The sequence below is a fragment of the Podarcis vaucheri genome (genome assembly GCF_965113315.1).
Source record: "Podarcis vaucheri genome assembly, chromosome: 1".
Taxonomy (NCBI): Eukaryota; Metazoa; Chordata; class Lepidosauria; order Squamata; family Lacertidae; genus Podarcis; species Podarcis vaucheri.
Window position 1 is genome coordinate 73,993,090 of NC_138759.1, and position 24,460 is coordinate 74,017,549.

A 24,460-nucleotide genomic window follows, 5' to 3' on the forward strand; every position below is an offset into this window, starting at 1 on the left:
TGCGGAGTTCGTAAATCGAATAGTTCGTAAACAGAGCTGTTCTTCAACCGAGGTACCACTGTATATGTTTGGCCTATAACATGGTTATAGCCCTATAGGCCTAGTCTAAGGGCTGCATTCCCTTCTGGCCAACATTTAAAGGGAGACATGCAGGGATGGGCAGGGCAGGGCTAGAGGCAAAAGCGAATGGAACAATGAATGCTAATTTTATATCTGTACACTAGGCTAGTCCCATGCCCCGTCCCTCCTCCCGGCAATCTCTTTATCACCCATCCAGGCAAGCAAGAGGCATTATCAGAGTTCAAGGACACATTCCAGCCACACAAAATACTTGGGGCACGAAGCAGGACCTGTGAGGGGTGTGGCTGGAGGAGACTTCCAACAGTCAGATATGAGGGCCTGGAGGGAAGCATTCAATCCCAGGTCTGAGGTTCCTCACGCCTCGTCTGTAACAAATCTGGTGCTACAAGAAGTGTTTCCTAGTTACTCAGCACATGCACCCATGTACATATATGTATATTTACATATTTCACGAATGCTACATACAAAACCCAAACAAGAAATGTAATAATGAATGTTACTGGGTTGGTTTTATTTTCACCACATGATATCACCTCAGGGGCCAAGCCATCATGATTTACCCAGAGGATATGAAAATGATATTTAACTCTTGAGGCAGAAGACAGTAATTAGTATAACAAGAACAAGTAGTCAGCCAGAAAATGTCTTGTTCAAAACTCACCTTGTGCATTATTACACTAGGTAGCCTTAGAAAAGGTACTGTTTCAGCTGCAGCTATGTGACTGCAAGGTGGTGTAATAATTCTGACTTTCTGTATAAGATCGTTACAAAGATTACTGAGAAAAATGTATGTGAAGCCTTTGAACATTCAGAAGGCACTATAAAAAAGCTGGAATTAATATTAGTACTATTATTAGTTCTATTTACCATTCATGACTATTTGTCACAGCTCCATCTTCAAGTTCCCATCATTGTAAACTGATAAAATGGAAACCAAATAATCAAATACAGGAGGGCTTATTGCCTTTTGGCAATATTTAGATTTAGGTTTTTTTTATTGCAGTAAAGCACCATTTCCTTTTAAACTGCCACCTAGAATATTGTGTGGATTTAAAACTTTCTAAGATAAGCAACACATACTATATATTGGTATAACAGAATGTAAGTAATCAGTATAACAACAAATATGCAAGCAAGGGAACTGATCTGAAATCTAAAAGGTATACAGTGCACAGTGAGCCAAGGAAAAAATATATCATCAAATTATATCATATAACAGTACACATAAAATGAACTCATTGTCAAAGCAGCAAAATCAAAACAAAATTAGCATGCTTCTGTATTTTCATAATTATAGAAATGGAATCACCACCACTAGTTTCCAACACATGAGAAAATGAAATCAAGCAGTACTGTGCCAGCCATAAGATTGCACAAAGCCTCCAAAAACACACATCTTGCAGAAAGCTGTGGTGTCGTAGGTATCATGAGACACCTGTGGATGCTTAGCCACTTAAACATTGACTGCCATTGAAGAAAGCAATGGAATGGTTACATTTCCGTTACAGGCACTCTTACATTTATACTGGATAGTAACCCTTGTGCTGAGCTCTTTAGAACTTTGTAAACCATGTTGATCAGAGGTCCATTATTTTTTATCTGTTTCAAACAAAATTTTAATACATATCTTGTTATAGAGGAAAAGTTGACACTAGAAGCCAATAAACAACAAAACAGGAAAATAAAAATATATGTATACTATTATTTTTAGCAGCATGACTTCTCCTTGCTGCAGTTCAACACTCCATACAGTTAGTTGACTAACACACATTTCTTAGAAACTGGAGTGGCAGGAGGGACGGGGGGCGGGGGGAGACATAAAAGCATTTTTTGCTTCTCATGTGCCCTTTTCCCAAGTTTGCTGATGATACTAGGTAATTCAGAGTTATTGAAACAAAAACAGATTGTGAAGAGCTCCAAAAGGACATCTCCAAACTGAATGAATGGGTGTCAAAATGGAAAACGCAAATCAATGTAAATGCTCCAAAGATTCTTTGCAGCAAAAAATATTTATTTCACATCTACACTTATGTGGTCTGAACTGGTAGTGAATGACCAGGAACGAGACCTTGGGGTCATAGTCGATAGCTGAATGAAGATGTCAATCCAGTGTGTGGCAGCTCTGAAAAAGGCAAATTCCAAGCTAGGGATCATTAGGAAATGAATTGGAAAAAAAACTGTTATCATAATACAAATCTATGGTGTGACTGCCTTTGGAATACTGTGTACAGTTCTTGTCTCCTCACCTCAAAAATGATATTGTAGAGTTGGAAAAGGTTCAGAAAAGGGCAACCGAAAAGATCAAGGATATGGAGCAACTCCCCCAAGAGAAAAGGTTGCACAATATGGGACTTTAGAAAAAGGTGAATAAGTAGTGACACGGTTAAAGTTTATAAAATTATGAATGGCATGGAGAAAGTGGAGAGAGAAAAGTTTCTCTCTCGCACATAACCTTGGAACTCATGGACATCCAAGGAAGCCAAATGTTGGAAGATTCAGGACACATAAAAGAAAGGATTTCTTCATGTAGCACGTAGTTAACCCTGGAGCTCGCAGTGATAGTCATCAACTTGGTTGGCTTTAGAAGAGGCTTAGACAAAATTCTTAGATAAGTCTATCAATGTCTATTAGCCATGATGGAAGCTATTCTCTGCTTTCATGGTCAAAGGAAGTACTATGGTTCTGAATACCAGTCGCTAGAAACCAGAGAGTGTGCTCTATTGCTCAACTCCTGCTTGCAACTGGTTGGCCGCTGTGAGAACAAGAAGCTAGACTACTGTAGATCCATCAAGCTCTTATGTTCTGATGCTCACAATGGAAGTAATAAGTGGTGATTTTCTGTAACTTTCAAATACAATACAAACTAGGGACTCAAAATAAAAAAATGTACTGATCAGTCTCCTACACTGTTTGTCTATAGAAAAAATTCTAGCTATATATGCCTAATATGAAACAGCCTTCAGTATGTTCTGATTGCTAGCATAACAGTTAAGAAATTCAGGGCATTAGGTTTATCTACTAACCTCCTCCAATGAATGAATAAAGAAAACATGATTTGTGTGCATTATTTGTGTGGAACACAATTTGTGTGCATTATTTGTGTCCTTGTGTCTAAACACTGGGAAGGCATGGAAGCACAGAGTCTTTAGCAACAAAACATACCTCCTACTACCATTGCATACAAATATTGGGGACTCCCTCTTCCTTCCACCAAATATCCAAAACTTGCAGAGGGAGAGGATGAAAGAAGAACAGGCTGAAAGGGAGCAGATGGCCACAATCCCTACAGACTGAATGCAAAGGTGAGAAAGGGAACTGGACTCTCAGGGCTTCTAAGGCTAGTCTTCCTCTTCAAATGACCCTTTTGGTGGCCCTTCATCACTGGAAGGATCCTGGAAGGAAGAATTATTAGCCCTGGAGGATATGGCATCATATTAAAGCCCAGATCACCCCAGGATCCCTTCAGCAGCAAGAGGACTGCCACGGGGTGCATGCCATCCAAACCTGAAGGATATTGTTGCAGATAAAATGTGATTGCAGCCTCTCTAGATTATTTGTTGGTAATGTATATTCTATTTCCTTTTCCCTTCCTCTTCTACATTCTGAGGGGCTTGGATACTGCTGTGATGGCAATATACAGCAGGCAAGCCTCAGATTAACAGCTCAAGAGAGTATCTCAGGCTAACTTGAATTTGCCTTGATTTAGGAGCTGAATTTATTCTTTTTAATTTTTTAAATTTTTAAAAAAAGTTTTCAAGTTTTACAATTACACCTTTTTCTATTCTTATACAGTAATTCTATTTGACTTCCCATCCAGCATTCTATGACAGTTCTTTTTACATCTTGATTGGCTGCATATACATTCATTCCTTCACCTTATTTTCCACACCTTCATGTCTTTAATATTGTCAACTGTTGGTCAAAAAGTAGGAACTGAATTTATTCTATGCAGCATATCATCCAAAGCATTATTTCAAACTCCACCAACAAAAATTAGTGGCTACCAAGGAACTATAAACTTAACATTTACAGTATCACTCATGCTGCAGCTGCTTTTAAAGCAGCTTTCAAAACATACCGTACCCAGTGCTTTTTTTCTTAAAAAATGTTTAGAGGTACTCTCATTTACCTACTCATATTGAAATACTGCTCCTCAATGAGGCCAAACTTAGGTTCACAAAATGTTTAGGGGTATGCGTACCCCTGTGTACACCCAGAAAAAAGCACTGACTGTACCCAATTCATAAACACAGAAAACAAAAACCATTACAAGACTCAACAGTTACCTTGATATTCCATCATCAGAATAACTGCATGTTACATGAAATGCTGCCCATGCTAGCCAATATATATACATACAAAATATATAGAATATTTTAAAGAGGTGAATGTTAGATATTTAACATTAACTATCTCTAGAATTTAAGACTGCAATCCTATGCTTACTTCCATGGGAGCAAGTTCCATGGAACTCAATGCAACTTATTTCTGAGTGGTAATGTATGAGGTTGCACTAGAAAAGTAATGGTTGTCTAAATCAGATCATTACAATCTGTTATCATTCAGACATGGTTTTCCTGAGCCTATCTGCTTTCTGCTTGAGAGACACAATGGTATGGATATGTTAGGATTTTTAGGTATTCAGGATTTTGTTTGAATATTGGATGTTGGGCAATTCCCATTATGCATTCGAAAGAACCTTCTGACAGTGGGAGCTGTTTGGCAGTGAACCAACTCTCACAAGAGATGGTGGACTCTCCTTCCTTGGAGGCTTTAAAGCAGAGGTGGGAGGCCACCTGTTATGGATGCTTTAGTTGATTCCTGTATTGCAGGGGGTTGGACTAGATGACCCTTGGGTCCCTTCCAATTCCAAGATTCTATGAATGGAAGCTGTGAAGAAGAGGGGCTTGAGGAACATTGCCCAGCTCCGCTCCCCCCCCCCAATATCTCTAAGGAAAGCTAAAGTTATATTAGAATCTGGGATGGGAATCAGAAGCACTGTGTTCCAGTCCAACCTGGCAAGGTGGTTCCACAAAGCAATGTGGGGCAGCGGCAGGAGGCTTCTGCTCTCTCCTATGCAATGTACATTTTGAGGTAAAGATGGGTCTACTCTGTCCTCCATGCCATTTAACATCTGCATAACTTTTTCAGAGATTTGAGGTGGGGGGCCATCAATATGCTGATGACACAGAGTCTTGTTTACACAATCTTTTGGTGAGAATAAATTTGGAAATGTTTTCCTACTACCTTTAACCACTGTTTAGTTAACTGCTGCTGTATCTGTTTTGTTCTGCTTAATTCATATATGTTATGTTTTTGTTTCTTTCATATCATATTGTTGAACTGCATTTTAAAAATAAAAAGCTATATCTCATCCACTTACCTTCAAGCAGAGAACAACAACTTCAAAATGGAACCTTCTATCTTGGAATACTTTAAAAAATAAACCTTTCAAATATGTCTTTGTTTTTTATGTGCAGTCCAGAAACTCTAAGAAAATGTATTGCTTTGGGGCAAATATCATTATATCAATATCAAATGTATCTGCTCTGACCAGGGGCAAATATCATTATGACTATGTTCCCAGATACAACACTACATTTGAACTATGGTTAGGGAACTAATAACAGGATATAGGCATGTGCCTTTTCTATTTTCTATATTCTTCCCCTCTGCAAACAATTTTACCCTGCCACCCTTAACTGTGGGTTTCAATTAGGTCTGTACGGAGCATATTGCAAACAAATAGCTTCAAATGACAGTTGTGTTGTTTCACAAACCACAGCCTTTATTTTTAGTATCAGGAAATTACATCTCCCCAAAGATTTGCTTTGGAAACATTTCCTAACAGAAAACATAGCCTAGGTTAAGGTAAGTTCAGAAACTTATTTCTATTTTTCTGTCCTAATAGAATTAAGGTGAGTGCATAAATTGCACGCACATCTGGGAGTAAGCATGATTAAATACAAGCACTCTGATTTCTGATTAAACATGTAAAACATTACAGTATTATTAACATGTATCTGCATTCACATTTAACTCTAGTTAACATTGTTATATTTAATTTCTACTCCTAAACCAAACTATTGAAGGTACCAGAATGTCATGATAAACATTTGTCAAATTGGTGCTTTTTATTTGCTTTGCGTTTTTTGTTGCTAGTTTTACTGTTGCTGCCATTTTTAATGAAGGATTTTTATGGTGGCATTTATATTATTATTAATGTGACCTACATTGTTAGTGTTTTGCGTTATTAGGAGCTGACTTTGGAACTGATAGCAAATAAGGTAATACAAATATTGTAGACAAATAAGGGAATAAATAATTATTAGTGAAACAGGCAGCTTTTAGCAGAAATAGAATTAAAGAGTAAGAAGCAAGCACTACCATCTGTTTATTAGCAGCTGATAATATTGAGCCCCTGGCACAAATATGTTGTGACATGGGGGTGCAGAAGAAGGGGGAACTGGCAAAAATACATTTCCTTGCATGAGTGGATGTGCCTTCAAGTAGTACATGAGGCTCTCTGATTTTCTCCAAAATAAAGAGGCTGTTTTGATGTCATGTTATACTGTATATCCAGTGTATTTTACATTTAAAATTTACTCCAGTTACAGAAAAAAGAAATCAGAATATCAAAGGATTGAAAACTGATACTATAACATAAATACACTAATGAGGGTTGTATATAGAGGATAGATCAACTGTAAAATACTAGAATATTTTATACGAACATGTTTTACCTTCAAATCCAAATATTCAAGATCTTTCTTCAGCTGGATGTAGGTATCATCAGCCTGCAAATGAAAGTACATAAAAAGAATATAGAACAATCTATTGCAATACTGAACTCTGTAACTAACTAGCAAGTACTTCTGGGAACTTCTGCAAAAGCATATACATGATAAACTAGCTATCTAGGAAGACTTATCATTAACACACTGATGTTTATGGTTGAATGACAAATGAATACAGTGCATCAATGGCAGCACATCATCTTCATCAACCTTACAAACATCAAGATCACAGATTATTTTCCTTTCTACGCAGTTAGCTAACATGCAGGGCTATCAAAATCACTTGTACATTTAAAATTATTTTAAATTATCAAGACCTTTTCATGAGGAAGATATGAAAACATCTTCATTAAATTCACCATGTAAAATTTTTCCTTGATAGAAGTATTAATTCTTTGTTTTAATTTTTTTTATCAATGTATCTATTACTTTCATCTAATTAGTGTAACTGATGGACAAAATATTTTTAGTTTTAATTTTCAATATACAGAGACGACTAGTATTTCATGCTCCATGAGGCACATCTTTGTGACACAAATAATTTTATCCTAAACTATAAACTAAAGCTCCTAGCTTAAAATGTATCAAATCTGATAATTATTCATTCAAAGTAGAGTTATTGTTATACTGCTGCCTTTGATTGTTACTGGTATATGGTGCAAAAAGACAACTAGATTATGATAAACTAATGGACACACAAATAGCTGACACAATGCTGAGCCAATACAGATACCCTCTCTAGTTCCTTAATATATTACAGTTTGGGGTGGGGGGGACAAGCAGCATGTGGTGAATTAAGCCACTTCCATCAAGAATGAGTGGAAAAGCTTACTTTTTTCAGCCAAAATTAATAAATCTGCAAGTTAGTAAGCTTGCCTCTTGAACGGATTTTTAAGGCAACAATCACAAAAACGAACATCAAAGCAAAATAATAGCAGTTATTCATATGCAACAGCATCCTATAGTTAAAAAAATGCTTACAATCTCCAGCACATGCCAGAGCAAAGGAAAACTATGAATGAACTGGGGACTTGAACATACTGAAGAATGGGCAAGAAAGCACAGACTTGAGCATGGTACCAGTGAAGCACTTGCAGAGTCACAGAATATCATATACAGCACAAATGAGCCAATCAGCAGCTGACCTGATAAGAGGAATTAGTTGGCAAGTGCTGTAGTAATTGGGCGATTGTGTAATTTCGTATACTAGCCAACTTAGCCTGATGTCTCCTTAATCGAATGAGAAGCAATGTTAGCTCTTCAGGCTGTAGGTATTTGGACACATTGTAAAGAGGAAATTAGCAGTTTTCAGGGAGAGTCACTGTAGCTATAATTCTTCACCTAAGGTGCCCAGAAAATGTATATTTGACACAGTTAAGCAACCAGTTTGTATTTTTGTCTTTGATTGGAATATTGTACTTTAATGTCAGAAAACACAAAAGCAAATTCCATGAACAGTTCCGCTTATAATGACTTCAATGGCAGTTGAACGTAGGCCACATTTAGAGCCAGGAAGTTCAAGTTACTCGATTCCGTTAACAAGACATGAAAAATCAATAAAGAGTGTTTTGGACTCAGACATCCTTAGAAGTTCTAGTAAATTCAGCTGGTACATAGAAGGGGAAGGAAACCAGAAATGCTTATACGTACCGATTTCCCATGCAAACTTGGAGCACTTACAGTGTGGGTCATATATCCCATTGTAGGCATGGAACGCCTATCTACGTGTGCTGAGTTCTGTATAAATGGAAAGGCAGTATTAAAGAGTAATTTAAAATGGAATTTTCTTTTCTTAAACCCTTCAAATTCACACTTCCCATCCTTGCATCAAGGTGGATTGACTTAAATTGCCATTTGATGCAGCCAATACTGAGCTAGATGAACAAATAATCTGACTCTAAATAAGGCAGCTTTCTATGCTATAGTTATGTAAGCCCTCCCCTGCTGTCATGTGAATAATGCACGAAGCATGGTTTAGTTAAAGGGCATAAAAAGAGCAACAAACAGGGTCACCTAAGTGGGCACAATGGACAGACTTCCAAGAGATATATAGGATGGTATCTCCTGGAGCCAGGGAATGAATCTTTGTGCCTGTGGTGACTTACCAGTCTCTGGGTCTCTCAGTATAAAGCCTACAATAATATATGATCTACAGTGTCATATTTATACTGCTTTACCTCCAAAAGATATTTTTCCTCATGATTTTTTACATAGAAAAATATAACCTTTTAAACTTAAAGGGTTAGAACCAGACTAATTTAGTTGCACTTAGGTTGCACTGAAACCAATATGAAGTTACCCATGATTAATTTAGTTCCTACTGATTTCAGTGGGCACTAAGTGCCTTGGCCTCCTGAATTCAACCAAATAAATTTAAACAGAGTCACTGACTCAGTAAATGTAGAGTTAACATGTTTATAGTCATGTGATGCTTCCATACATCATCTAGCCATATATATATATATATATATATATATATATATATATATATATGCTTTCGTAGATTTTCACGGGTACAGGAATGCAGGTTTTGGTGTCTTCGGGTGTCTTCCCGTGTAAGAGTCGGGGTGTCTGTGCGACGTTTCGACGAGGTCTCACTCGTCATCTTCAGGCTGGTGCTTTCGGCTTCTTGTTACTGGAACAGAGCAGAGTCTGGTGTTTGAGTTCCTATAAATACTGTTGAGGGGTGTGGTGTATAGCCTCCAACGTTCTGGGCAGAGAGGAAGTTCTTAGATTAGTGTGCCTTTTCTTCTTTTGTTCCTTAATTACTTGAGGGATATCTTGGGTGATTTCATGAGTGATATTCTGAATACCACTGGGTGGGTCATTAAGTGTAGATTAGTTGCTAAAGCTTTCGTGTCTTGACCTCTTGAGCTTGTGAAGAGTTTTTCTGAGAAGATGGCTGTGCTGCATTTAGTTGTGCTCTGGCTTGGCTTCGTGTATAGGGGCGAGCTGTGGTTTTGTGCCTTGTGCCAGCCAGATCTGTGTAGGGATTGCAGGGGGGTGCAGCATCCGGAGGTGCCACTATAGTTTGGCTACTGGATGGAGTCTGTAATATGTCTGTGGAGAGGGTCTGGGTTTGGGTCTGGTGTGGTTGATTGGTGACGGCGTTCTGTGTGCCTCTGGTTCTGGTGTCGGTTTTTGTGGGGAGGGCTAATTTCCAGATGTCTGGCAGGCGGGACGTGTCGTCACGCTTGTTCATGTTGTGAGGGTGTTTCTCTATCTCGATGGCTTCCATGATTATTCTCTTGTGGTGATGTTCCATGTTAAAGAGCAATTTGGAATCTGCAAAATTAATTTCGTGTCCTGTTTCTTTCATGTGTTGGAAAAGAGAGGAAGTTTTTTCTTCTTTTTTGACGGCATTCTTGTGTTCTGCGATACGTGCATTTATTCGTCTGTTTGTTTGTCCAATGTACGTGGCTGGGCAGACTTTGCAGGGTATTTCATAGACCCCTTGGTTTTCCAGCTGGATTTTGTCTTTTGGGTTTCTGAGGATATTGGCTATTTTTTGGTTGGTGCAGAAGGCTGTTTTGATATTGTGTTTATGGAGGATTTTGCTGATTTTGTCTGTAGTGCCCTTGATATAAGGAAGGAGGGCCATGCCATTGTTTTCTTCTGTGTCTTGGTTTTTGGGGGGTGTTTCTTTTTGGATTAGCTTCGTAACCCTGTTTTTCTGGTATCCATTGGCGATTAACACATTTGAGAGATTCTGTAACTCAGTTGTCAAGTGGTCTTTGTCAGCCAGGCGTTTGGTTCTGGAGATGAGAGTCTTGGCTACGGAGTTTATTTGTGCAGGGTGGTGGTGTGATTGTGCATGTAAGTAGCGGTTGGTGTGTGTTTTTTTCCGGTAGATAGTGTGTCCTAGGGAGCCATCAGGTTTTTTGTAGATTAGGACGTCAAGAAAGGGGAGTTGGTTGTTGTCTTCTATTTCCATAGTGAATTGTATTTTGGGGTGTAGGCTGTTGAGATGTGTGAGGAAGCTATCTAGTTTTTCTTTCCCGTGTGGCCAAATTACAAAGGTGTCGTCAACATATCTGAGCCAAAGTTTGGGTTTGTGTTATGACTTGTCTAAAGCATTGGTTTCAAAGTGTTCCATGTACAAATTTGCGATGACCGGTGAGAGGGGTGATCCCATAGGTGCTCCTTCTATCTGTTTGTATCTTTGTCCATTGTGGATGAAGTACGTGTTGGTTAGGCAGTGGTTGGTCAGGTCCAGGATGTATTTGGGGGGGTTGTATTTGTTTTGAATGGCTGTCAAGGCTTCATTAATGGGCACTTGAGTGAAGAGAGATACAACATCGAAGCTCACAAGTAGGTCATCGGGATGTAGGTATTGTTTCTTTATTGTTTCTATGAACTGGAAGGAGTTAGTAACGTGTGAAGCGATGGATTCTGCATAGGGCTGAAGTTGCTTAGCGAGAAATTTAGCGAGATTTTGTAGAGGTGAGCCTATGGAGCTGACTATTGGTCTGAGTGGTGTTCCTTCTTTGTGTATCTTGGGGAGACCGTAGAGTTTGGGGCATCTGGATGATTTTTCTCTGGGGATTATTCTTATGTAGACGTCCTAATCTACAAAAAACCTGATGGCTCCCTAGGACACACTATCTACCGGAAAAAAACACACACCAACCGCTACTTACATGCACAATCACACCACCACCCTGCACAAATAAACTCCGTAGCCAAGACTCTCATCTCCAGAACCAAACGCCTGGCTGACAAAGACCACTTGACAACTGAGTTACAGAATCTCTCAAATGTGTTAATCGCCAATGGATACCAGAAAAACAGGGTTACGAAGCTAATCCAAAAAGAAACACCCCCCCAAAAACCAAGACACAGAAGAAAACAATGGCATGGCCCTCCTTCCTTATATCAAGGGCACTACAGACAAAATCAGCAAAATCCTCCATAAACACAATATCAAAACAGCCTTCTGCACCAACCAAAAAATAGCCAATATCCTCAGAAACCCAAAAGACAAAATCCAGCTGGAAAACCAAGGGGTCTATGAAATACCCTGCAAAGTCTGCCCAGCCACGTACATTGGACAAACAAACAGACGAATAAATGCACGTATCGCAGAACACAAGAATGCCGTCAAAAAAGAAGAAAAAACTTCCTCTCTTTTCCAACACATGAAAGAAACAGGACACGAAATTAATTTTGCAGATTCCAAATTGCTCTTTAACATGGAACATCACCACAAGAGAATAATCATGGAAGCCATCGAGATAGAGAAACACCCTCACAACATGAACAAGCGTGACGACACGTCCCGCCTGCCAGACATCTGGAAATTAGCCCTCCCCACAAAAACCGACACCAGAACCAGAGGCACACAGAACGCCGTCACCAATCAACCACACCAGACCCAAACCCAGACCCTCTCCACAGACATATTACAGACTCCATCCAGTAGCCAAACTATAGTGGCACCTCCGGATGCTGCACCCCCCTGCAATCCCTACACAGATCTGGCTGGCACAAGGCACAAAACCACAGCTCGCCCCTATACACGAAGCCAAGCCAGAGCACAACTAAATGCAGCACAGCCATCTTCTCAGAAAAACTCTTCACAAGCTCAAGAGGTCAAGACACGAAAGCTTTAGCAACTAATCTACACTTAATGACCCACCCAGTGGTATTCAGAATATCACTCATGAAATCACCCAAGATATCCCTCAAGTAATTAAGGAACAAAAGAAGAAAAGGCACACTAATCTAAGAACTTCCTCTCTGCCCAGAACGTTGGAGGCTATACACCACACCCCTCAACAGTATTTATAGGAACTCAAACACCAGACTCTGCTCTGTTCCAGTAACAAGAAGCCGAAAGCACCAGCCTGAAGATGACGAGTGAGACCTCGTCGAAACGTCGCACAGACACCCCGACTCTTACACGGGAAGACACCCGAAGACACCAAAACCTGCATATATATATATATATATATACCCGTGAAAATCTACGAAAGCATATATATATATATATATATATGCTTTCGTAGATTTTCACGGGTACAGGAATGCAGGTTTTGGTGTCTTCGGGTGTCTTCCCGTGTAAGAGTCGGGGTGTCTGTGCGACGTTTCGACGAGGTCTCACTCGTCATCTTCAGGCTGGTGCTTTCGGCTTCTTGTTACTGGAACAGAGCAGAGTCTGGTGTTTTAGTTCCTATAAATACTGTTGAGGGGTGTGGTGTATAACCTCCAACGTTCTGGGCAGAGAGGAAGTTCCTAGATTAGTGTGCCTTTTCTTCTTTTGTTCCTTAATTACTTGAGGGATATCTTGGGTGATTTCATGAGTGATATTCTGAATATCACTGGGTGGGTCATTAAGCAACGAATCTACACTTAATGACCCACCCAGTGATATTCAGAATATCACTCATGAAATCACCCAAGATATCCCTCAAGTAATTAAGGAACAAAAGAAGAAAAGGCACACTAATCTAGGAACTTCCTCTCTGCCCAGAACGTTGGAGGCTATACACCACACCCCTCAACAGTATTTATAGGAACTAAAACACCAGACTCTGCTCTGTTCCAGTAACAAGAAGCCGAAAGCACCAGCCTGAAGATGACGAGTGAGACCTCGTCGAAACGTCGCACAGACACCCCGACTCTTACACGGGAAGACACCCGAAGACACCAAAACCTGCATATATATATATATATATATATATATATATATATATATATATATGAGACAAAGGCTGCATCTCATTCACTTCACCTTGCCAGGGCATCACGTGTCTTTTTGAAACAAATTTTGCTCAACCTGCAACTGGCCAAGCACTGAGGACATAAATCCTGGCTTTGAAAATACAAGTTTCAGTGGATAATGTAAGAATATTGACAGTGAACATTGAGCAAATAATCTAAAGGCTAGTACTTAGAAACGTTGCAGGGTAATTCTATTACACCTCATTAGTAAAGTCTGAAAAATATATCAGTAAAATTTACTCACTTTTATAGTTTGACTTCGAATCTTCATGGGTGATCCAGCAAAAGGAACATCTATCATTGGTCTCTCATCAGATGGTTTGACAGTAACCCTTTCTGCAGGAGTGTGTGGTCTTCGAGGTGGAAAAATTTTAGGGGGCCCAGGTGGTGGTATATCAGAAGGAGATGGGGGAACAGAAACTGAACGTGGAACATCTAATGAACTTCTTCCCTTACCACGGTCTGTAAAGTCTGGAGAACCAATATAAATAGGTGCCGTGGGACTGCCATGTTTAAACTGCTGTCTCTGTTGCCACTCATACAGCTGCCACACAGTACCATCTTTGTTAGCTCGTCTTTCATCATGGGACATCTTCAAGTGGCTAACCCGGTCTTGAGCATACTTGTAGTCACTTGGCAGATTGCGATTTGAGGGCGGTGAACTTCCTGAAGGCTGCCTGGTATTCTTTGGCAAAGTATGATAATTCTCAGGAAAAGATATGGAATGACTGGGCACTTGGCGAATAAGGGACTGATCAGATGCAAGACTGTTTGAGAAAAATTGTTTCATTAAGTATTAAATGAGAATGCAGCTATTATTAAAGTCAAGGTTTCACAAAATCCAACTTTAGAATTCCTTTATTTAATTGAAGCAAACAAGTATGTGTAGAATCTCATAGGCCACAATAGCCTTTAACAATTTTTTCAGAGTTGACAGCCATTTGAAAGAGTGATGCCCTTTCATGGTGTACTTACTCAGGCTACTTTTGCCTCTGTTTTATCATGTTCAAAACCCTGCAAAATCTGCAGGCAAAATTTGGATTTTAAAAAGTGTGTTTGCACCATGTGAAGCAAGTTACTCAGCTCTTCTTAAAAACTGTCTGTCTCAAACCTGAGACAGTTTCCTTAGCAACATGTTGACCACTAGGTGGAGCATGCTATTAAACAAAATGTTATTTGTTTATCCTAAGGGTTCCCACCAGCACTTGCTGCCTGTCTTGGCAGAGCACTTAATGATTTTCTGTCTGTTGCAGCAAATGTGATGTGCTAGATGCTGTATGATTTGTAATTGTATTTTCATGAATTATCTTATTTTTTGTATTCTATTGCATTACGATTTGTATTCCAAATAATTCAAATTGTAACAAAATAGATAAAAGAATGAAAGAAGCGATAAAAACACAATTAAAATAAATAAGATTATTTAACGTGGACATGCCACAGCCACTTGGATGCAGCTTGCAGACCACTTGTGGTCCATGGACCGTAGGCTGGAAACCCCTGCTTTATCCCAAAGAAAACAATCACCTGCAGTTGAAAAAAGGAAGCTTTCAACAAGATATGTTCAGTAAACATACATGCATTTTGTGGAAACAGAAAGGACGTTTCTGATACATTATCATTTGCTAAAAACGTCTCTATCCTCAGTTGAGTTATTTGTAAAATAATATTCTCAGCAAAAAAACAAGCAGATTCTCCCAAGGTTCTACATGACTTGACTACCTGGCTTCATGACAAGATTAATTATGCTTCATGACAAAAGTAGCTTAAAGCCTGAGCAGCCAATTTAACAGGAAACCATCATGTCACATAAGTAGTCTCATCTGTTGCACAATTAAGGAGCTATTGATTTAATGCATCAAATGACTTTACTGGGCCTTTTGCCAAGCTAACATTAGAAATCATTCTCACTTTTTTCTTGGAAGAAAACAAGCAAGGACCAGAAACACTTGGACTGCATCAACCAAGTAGCTGTTGGGTAGCATAAGCTCATCATGCTCATGCTGTGAAGGGTGCCCATCAGTTAAGTGTTAGAACTAAATGGATGGAAGACAAAGGACCATATAATTGTAGAGCTGGAAGAGACTCTAAGAGGGGAAGGGGAAGGGGGTTATTGACTTCTTTTGTTTTTGTTTTTATTAAGTATTTTGTATTTTGATCTTGTATTCTCTTGCTGTGAACCACCTTGAGAGCTAAGGGTGAAGGTAGTATGCAAATTTAATGAATGAATGAATGAATGAATGAATGAATTAGTCCAACCCCCTGCAATGCAGCAATATCAACTAAAGCATCCATGACGGACATCCATCCAGCTTCTGCTTAAAAGCTGCCACGAGGGTGAGTCCACCGCCTTCCAAGAGAGTCTGTTCCACTGTTGAACTGCCCACACCATCAGAAAGTTATTTCTGATGTTTAGTCGGAATCATAAAAGATACGAGACTGTGAGACCAGAGTCCTGACAGAGGAATGAATAGCTGGCAGAAAACAAATAAGCTCATCCTTGAACTTTGCACAAATTTATCTGTACATTTTAACCGGACTTTAAGGCACTCCTTTTACCCCTTCACAATTTTCCAGCTTGTATAACATGAAATTCACTGTCACTTTTATGTATGATGGTCAGTGAAAAAGTTCTAGTTTTGCAAGCCTTCTTCCTCACTATATTCCTTTCCATGAATATTTTGAATGAACTCTGTTCTGCCATTTCATCTTTCTGGTTTTAGAGAGAATGCTGTTAGTCCCAGCTATTTATTGGTAGAGAGACTGAACAGTTTACTTCTTGACATTGAGAGGTTTGCTATAAAATAGTTGGGAATAAGCACACATTTGGTTGAATTCAAACATGCGCTATCAGATGCAAAAGCTGTCTTCCGTTCAGCAGAGGACAGATATCCCCTTTGCTTGAGAGTATTGAAAGTATTGCATAGGAAAAGTGAAACTTGACATTTTTTTTCTTCCACTTCTGCAAGAGGTTGTACAAGCAGAAACATGCTACAGAACCTACTATAACACATGTGAACTACTGTGCTAACTCTTGTCCAAGCATTTGCAGAGCACAATATCCGACTATTTCCCTTCTGTGCAGTTTTTTTTATTCAATCCATTTAATTTCCATTTTTGCATCTGCTAGTATAATTTTAAAAACAGCAACACAATACTAAAACACAACTTACATGACAAACCAAGGCGAGAGAGAGAAATGTGAGCTTTAACGCCTTTTGTATATAGTCCTTTATATAATAATGCTATATAGTTCTTAAACTGTCCATAGGGCAGCACCAATACAAAAAAGGGACAGCTGGCAACACCACTGGTTCACTCACAAACACACACAATGCCCCCCAACAACCCTCCCCAAATGTTTTCAAGCAATTTTTGGAATTCTGTTCTACTAATAAAGACAAGAGGCTTAACTGGTGGGACAGGTAGCATTGCTGACATCTGTATTTTGCTCTATTGAAAAGTATTATTATTATTATTATTATTATTATTATTATTATTATTATTATTATTTGAAACAAAACTTCCCAACAATGGGGATGTGGCTGCTTTCCAGAATGGAGAGAGTTGATGTAGCGGGGGGGGGGGGGGGCTAAGGTTGCAAGGGTGGAGTCAACACAGAACCTTCTGGTGTGCTCACACAGACCCAGTCTCTCCCTACTCGTAAGCAGTAGTGACACTACTGCCGGGGATCTAGCATTGCAGCTCTGTCCCACTGGGTGAGCTGCTTCTGATCTGAAAACAAAAGAAAAATTCCACGGCTCCTTATTGTACACAATAGGCACTGCTGCCTTCTGCTTTTAAAATATTAAGCTTCAACCAAACCAATATATACCATGTATCACGAATGAAAGTTTATTTTGTCGAGGACCAAAGGCACATTTAAGCAAAGGCCCTAGTGTGGTGGGGCTTTTGACTTTAGCCTACACAGCCTTTACAGGGTATCCTCCCCTTTAAGAGTTAGTGGAATAAGAAAATCAGTTTTAGTTTACACAATGATATGCTACTAATCTCCAGTATAAAAATTGCTTTGCACAGGCTCTCACCTTTGGTCTAAAATCTCACCTATCTCAAAAGCAGCTTTTCAAATGACACATGGAGATTATGTAAGGAAATAAAAACCAGATGCTTCACTATACACAGAGTCTGCAAAATCAGGCCTCTTATGATTTGCATTGTTCTCAATATTTTTGAATGATAGTAATATAGTAATTTAGAGCACAATGCTGGCATGCAGTTGCAATGTTCAAGCTAATCAGCAAATCTTGCTGGTATCTCAAACAGTTATCATGCTTTTTATCTTAGCCCAAAGTGCTAATCAATTATCACTTTTATGCATTCATTATTCTAATACACAAAGATCTGTCATGAAGCATGGCTGCACAGAAACAGCATTTTGTAACCAAGAAAAAAGAAAATGAACAATGTAGATTAATTACTATACTACATGAAATGCTAAGGGAAATTCAAATAAGTAAGCTGGTTATGGCAAAAAACAACAACACTAATGCATATGGCGTCATACTGAAAGTTTGGTCTATTTGTGAGGAGTATTTTATCTTGACCATAAAGAATAGCTGACAGAATAAGAAAGAAGCAACACTAGTTTTTGTAGCATTATGTAAAGGGGAATGACCTAATATATGAGAAGTATATAATAGCCTATAAGCAGTCTTCACTGGTCTGGTTTTGCACATCACACCAAGCGAAACCTTGGCTTAGAACAAATTTGCAAATATGTGAAGGCTTCTGGACAGATGTTTGAAGCCATTCCAAGCGCAGTCACACCACAGATTTGTGTAATGGCATTATGATGTTGGTATTTTTCATTTCAATCCATTTGCTAATGATCTCTAGCATGCCAGAGGTGATTAATGTGAGTATCACACATTAGTTTAAAGCAGAGGTGGCTAACAGTTTTTGGTCCAAGTGCCACATTCACTCTTGGCCAAGCCTCCAGGAAGTCACATGCAAAGGTTGGGTGTGGCCACCCAAGCCTCTCACATACATGCACACAGGACATACCCAGCCACAGAATCATGCATGCAAACACACACACACACACACACACACACACACACACACACACCTCCTTCTTTAGTTGATCCATGCAGATCAGGTAAGGAGGAGGCGCTATCACCCTTCCCTTCTCATCAAATGATCAATCTGATGACTAAGGATGGGAAATTTGCATCCCTATCAGGACACAAAGCCAGGTGTAGAAGTTTTGCTGCCACTAAAATTGACAGCGTCTTGCAGCCCTCCCTTGCTAAGGCCCTAGCAACCCACTTTAAAGCAATAAAACAGACCATCTAAGCTTATTACTAACCTTTTAGGGTCTCCTTTTTGGACTTTTACCCAATGCTCTATGTGAGCCATATTGTTTTTCCTCTGTGTCTGCTTTTTCTGAGCTGGTCTGGAAACAAATCCTTGTTTATATAAACCGATACCATTCTGCTCCACTAGGCCAGGACTTGTATTTAACGAATTGGAAAGTGTCCCATTCTTCTCAACAGGCTGAGCTCTCTGGGACCGAGACAGACTTGACTCTGTATTCAATGTGCCAACTTCCGATACCAATGGATGTTTAGATTTCTCCCTTTTTGATTCCACCATGTTCTTCCTGACAGCATAATGCTCATCTTCTATTGCTTTTCTCATCTCTTCATGCTTATCATATGCAGAAGTTTCAGGAGATTTTCTGTAACATCCCTTTGCATCAGCAGAATCTAACTTTCCACATTGTTTGCAGGCATCCACATGATTAGCTTGAGGAACAGCTTGCTGATCTGGATTTCCTGTTTCTCTAAGGGGGAAAAAAATATGTGCACTAAAAGTCAACACTTTATTTGTTGACACTGTACCTTTAGTAAGTTCTCTTTGTACAGACTTAATGCTTAGCAAACTTCTGTAATGCTAAGTGATGCCTCAGAGCTCTTAGTTTTGTCCCATCGCCCTAAAGGCTGATACGCCATTTATGCAGACGTCATTCAGATTTAATATATGAATATTTTTTTAAATGCAAAATGTACTTTTTAACATTGCATTGATATCTGAGACACAAACAATGGAAATCTAAATACAAACGATCCCCGAACTTGCCTCTCTGGTGATGAACGTGTTTGCATAAGAGCAGCTTGATTCATAGCACGGATCCAACCATTCATATCTTCTTGAGTATCTGCACTAAAGTAGTATGTGCGCATCCCTGAATGCTCTGCCTGAGAGCCAATAACAGAACTCTTGTTATAGATATAAGCCCTCATGCCTGTATGGACAGCCTGCAACAGTAGAAAGAAAGATGAATTAGGTAATTTTAAGGAAGGAGGGTAGGCAAAATTCCCTACATATGAACGTAGGTTGGGAGGTTTTTTTTGTCTGTTTTTTGGTCACATCTGATGAAATGTGCTGCTTTCCCTCCCATTTGCTTTCAACATTTTATTGTTTGAGTACCCCACTCTCCCACTAAAAACACACACACACACAAAAACCAATGATGAGACAGTGCTAAGATGTCTGAACTATATGGCAATATAAAGTATATAGGTAAAGGTAAAGGTACCCCTGCCCGAACGGGCCAGTCTTGACAGACTCTGGGGTTTGTGCGCCCATCTCACATTTATTGGCCGGGGGCCAGCGCTGTCCGGGGACACTTCCAGGTCACGTGGCCAGCGTGACAACGCTGCTCTGGCGAGCCAGAGCCGCACACGGAACGCCGTTTACCTTCCCGCTGGTAAGCGGTACCTATTTATCTACTTGCCCCCGGGGGTGCTTTCGAACTGCTAGGTGGGCAGGCGCTGGGACCGAGCAGCGGGAGCGCACCCCGCCGCGGGGATTCGAACCGCCGACCTTTCGATCGGCAAGCCCTAGGCGCTGAGGCTTTAGCCCACAGCGCCACCCGCGTCCCTATAAAGTATATACCTGAGCTTAAAATAAAATAGAATAGTTTGGTAGTTTTTAAAACCCAACAGGACTGCATCACATTTCCAAATAACCAGGGTAGTCTTTGTAACTAAACAGAAAGTTTTACTACCAAAATCACTGCAGAGCAGCAACTTGGCATGCTATAGTTTTTCCTCCCACTAAGCACATTTGTGATAGGGTATTTTTGTGGCGGGGGGGGTGTGCCTTTCATAATGTTGTGATATTGTTACAAAATTTTATTTAGCCTTTGTACCAGTAAAATTAATTCTTCATGATGTTCCTCTTGATGCATTTTGTTTACTGCAAATGTGACACCAAACAAGCTACTAGCTATTTTATTTGTTATTTCCCTTGCTGAATTTACAAACTTGAACATATTTTATAGATCACTGTATGAGGTTTAATCAGTTGAGAAGAAAAGTAGGCTACATATCTTGTGGTGCATAAATGTTATTTTAAAGTATCATTTTGTAATGAAGAAATTATTTCCCTTTTAATTATAGTTTGGTCTTTGAAAAAGCTTTGTTGAAAGGTCACTAGAGATGAATGAAAATTAATAGTACTTTTGAGCTTATATTGAGGAAAATATGCTTCAATAAAAATATAATGAAAGGTTCTATTAAAAAGTAAAAACCATGTCTTTACTTTAAAAAGTAAAGAAAATGAGTGGCATAATCATACGAGATCCAACATAATGGGGCTATGTTAGTACAAGGAATGGAGTTCTACTGCAGCGGTTTTTCAAGGCATGCCCCTAATAGTAATAACATGCAAGGAAGCACAGGACAAAGGCTTGGTGGAAGGGGAAACTAGAAGATTACAAATTGCACAAAATAAGTACGGTACAGCCACATCAGCATGGACAAGGAAGGGATACACCCAAGATGCCAGAGGGAAATAAATATAGAAATAAATATTGCTACAGAATCGCAACACCAACACTAAACACAAACACATTATTCACAAAGCCCTAACAATATGTGCTGCTCCAAATATTAAAGGGTATAGTTAAATACAAGCAGCATGTTACTTGTAGGCTAGGAGCAGCAAAGGTTTCAATATCAGTCATGTAAAGCAAGACATAAAACTATAATTCTCAATAGTTAACAGAGTTAAAATCAATGGCAGCAAGAGCAATCCCCCCACCCACCCCTGCCATTGTTGGCAAATTTTGAACATTAGAGCTTCAGAGTTCCTATATGCATAAGAAAAGGAAGATGAAAGAAACTCAGTGTCCTGCAATGTTTGCCTAGTTTCTCAGGCCTAGTGTCCTACCTCTTCTCCTTCTGTGCACCAAACTACATGTGACATTAACTGTCTAGTTTGGTGTTGCACTTGTCTTTTTTCCTTTTTATTGTGAATAGCAGCTGATGGGGACTCTCCAATCAGTATAAGGACTATGGTACTATGGTGTGTGTGTGTGTGTGTGTGTGTGTGTGTGTGTGTTTGTTTGTTTGTGTGGCAGTTAACCCTTACCTTCCACACCGCAGTCTATTTGGCATGGAGAGAAAATTCAATTGATACCAAGTGTATCTTTTTTATATGTATTTTTTGCTACCTCTTTAACCATTGCTTCAGTCACCTGCAGTCATTCAAGGCAATATGCATCAATGAAACTTGCATCAATGAAACTTGCAGATACATATCTGCAAAGGGCTGCAGCTGTAGACTGTGTGTACCACAGGTCACAACAACACCTACTCAAGATAAAAAATAAAAAGCAGAAGTTCTGTTTTGTACATGGCAGGGACTACCATGGGTATGCAGACCTGTACATACTAGGTATTCCTGAAATGTCTAAAGTAGCCTAATAAGAGACTGCCCTCATGAAAGGGTGTTACAGTTTAATTTGATACACTGTGGATCCTTAACTAATAAAAGGATATCAGAACCAAAACTGCTTCTGTGACTGCAACATACAGCCAGACAGACTAGACAACACACCGCTTCAGGCACACCTACATCTCCTCCAGGCTTCAACACGTGTGGCCATGGCCTAGCTCACATTTATATCGAACCTGCCTCCTGATTGTTGAACACTGGTGAACTAATTTATAGGATTTCTGTTGTGGCCTCTCTAATAAGGGAACCTATATACAATCATGTGACCAATCTGTCATGGTCCTGTGCAATGTTTGCAATAGGGAAAATCCATTTTGGTGTGCTTGTCCCATATAGCGCTAAATCAGGCTGTGGGCATTTTCTGTGGTGGCTCCCCATTTGTGGAATGCTCTCCCCAGGGAAGCTCACTTTAGGCGCCAGGCAAAATCTTTTCTCTGTAACCAGGCCGTTGACCTTTAACTATCTATGGCCTTTGAGAAGTCAGTGGGAAGTTTTTAATGTATTTCTGTCCTTTTGGTTTTACTGTATCTATCTGGGGTTTATTGTCTGTTTGCTGGGTTACAGGTCAGTTTGGGTTGCCCTGGGCAAAAAAACTCCAAAATATGTTGAGGGAGGGTTGATTTGAAAAGAAAAAAGGGGGGAAAGGGTAAAATAAATAGACTGCACTGTGCAATTGGAAAATTCTAATGAGAAATGGTGGTTGAATGCTATGTGAAGACATAAAGAGAAGTACTGTATGTAACTGAAGGGGTGTGTGTGTGTGTGTGTGTGTGTGTGTGTGAGAGAGAGAGAGAGAGAGAGAGAGAGAGAGAGACTGTATGTATGTATGTGTGTGTGTGGTATTATTTTATGTTTATTAAAGCAACACTTTTAAAAATAGGACTTGGGAGATAATATTATACCAGAAGGGATTGCCTGCATTTCTGAACATGCACGAAAGATAAGAAAAAAAAAATAGGGCCAGTTTGGAAATAACATTAAACCATAATTTAGTGTTATGTGTATGAGTCATGGGAAGCCACTGGCATGCATCCTCCCCACTTCTTTCGCATACGAGAACAGGGGGAGATCAAAAGCTATGCCTTCTATTTTAAACTAACCAGAGCTCTCTGTTACATCTGAGCACAAGCAGAAGAAAAACTTGGCAAATAGTAGAGCATAGATTAGAAAGATGTTGATTGGTTTGATAGAGATTTTAATTTGAAAATGTCAGCTGCTCATTCCACAACAGACTTTGTAAGAGAAAGATAATTTACAGACTGAAAGAGAAACCAATATCTAACACTGAGGATGAAATATATTGCATGGTTGTATAAGACAGGCAACACTACAAAGGGATGTATGAAAAATCATATAGAGAAAGATGGGGACCAAAATTTAAAGGAATAAAAAGGCAACATTACACAGAATACCTAAGGAAAGGAATAAAGTAATGCACTGGCAGTTAAAAATTCACAGGCAAGCCAGAAAACAAATTATGGATACTTAAATAAAGAATAAGGAAGGTGGGGTGGGGTTGGGTGGAACGGCGACTCTGGGAGTAAAAAAAATGCCAACAGCAGGGTCTACACTTGAAGCACGGCTAACTATTTAGAAAGCTGAAATGCAATATTCAAATTTTTTTACATCATGTAGTGAAAAGGGTGATGGTGGAATGTAATAAAAAAGAGAGGGGCAAAATACACAAACATTTTCATGGGTCTTCTGCAAAACTAATTAAGTAATTTCATTGTCCCCGAAGGAGGCAATGACAATAAAGATATTCTTATTCTTCTTATTCTTATGAATCTCTTTTTTTCCATGTATGTCCATAACTTCCTTCTTTGCATGGGTTCAGCCAACAGATCTTCAGAGCATATTGGCTGGTGATAGTAAGCTATATAGGAATTCATACAATCCCTATGCTGCCTATACAGCAGGGGTCAGGAAACTGTGGCCCTCCAGATGTTTTAATAAAGCAACAGCCATCTGGAAGGCCACAGGTTCCCTGCCTCTTCTATACAAGCTATAGACTGGATAAAGCCCATCTTCTCCCTGCTGAAGGATTAGACTGAAGAATAATTTACAATGCTTACTTGGTTTCAAAATATAAT

The 24,460-nt window shown here is 39.4% G+C and overlaps 1 protein-coding gene across 1 annotated transcript in view; it reads right to left on the reverse strand.

Moving 5' to 3' along the window:
* Nucleotides 1-24,460, reverse strand: part of PLEKHA7 (pleckstrin homology domain containing A7) — a 162,756-nt gene that overhangs the window by 40,082 nt on the left and 98,214 nt on the right. Inside the window, exons 9-15 of the mRNA XM_082195815.1 lie at nt 19,704-19,882; nt 18,931-19,407; nt 13,846-14,368; nt 8,529-8,615; nt 8,024-8,143; nt 6,825-6,878; nt 1,600-1,680 (exon numbers count right to left, since the gene is read on the reverse strand). Of these exons, the coding sequence (XP_082051941.1) occupies nt 1,600-1,680; nt 6,825-6,878; nt 8,024-8,143; nt 8,529-8,615; nt 13,846-14,368; nt 18,931-19,407; nt 19,704-19,882 (1,521 nt within the window). The remainder of the gene's footprint in view (nt 1-1,599; nt 1,681-6,824; nt 6,879-8,023; nt 8,144-8,528; nt 8,616-13,845; nt 14,369-18,930; nt 19,408-19,703; nt 19,883-24,460) is intronic.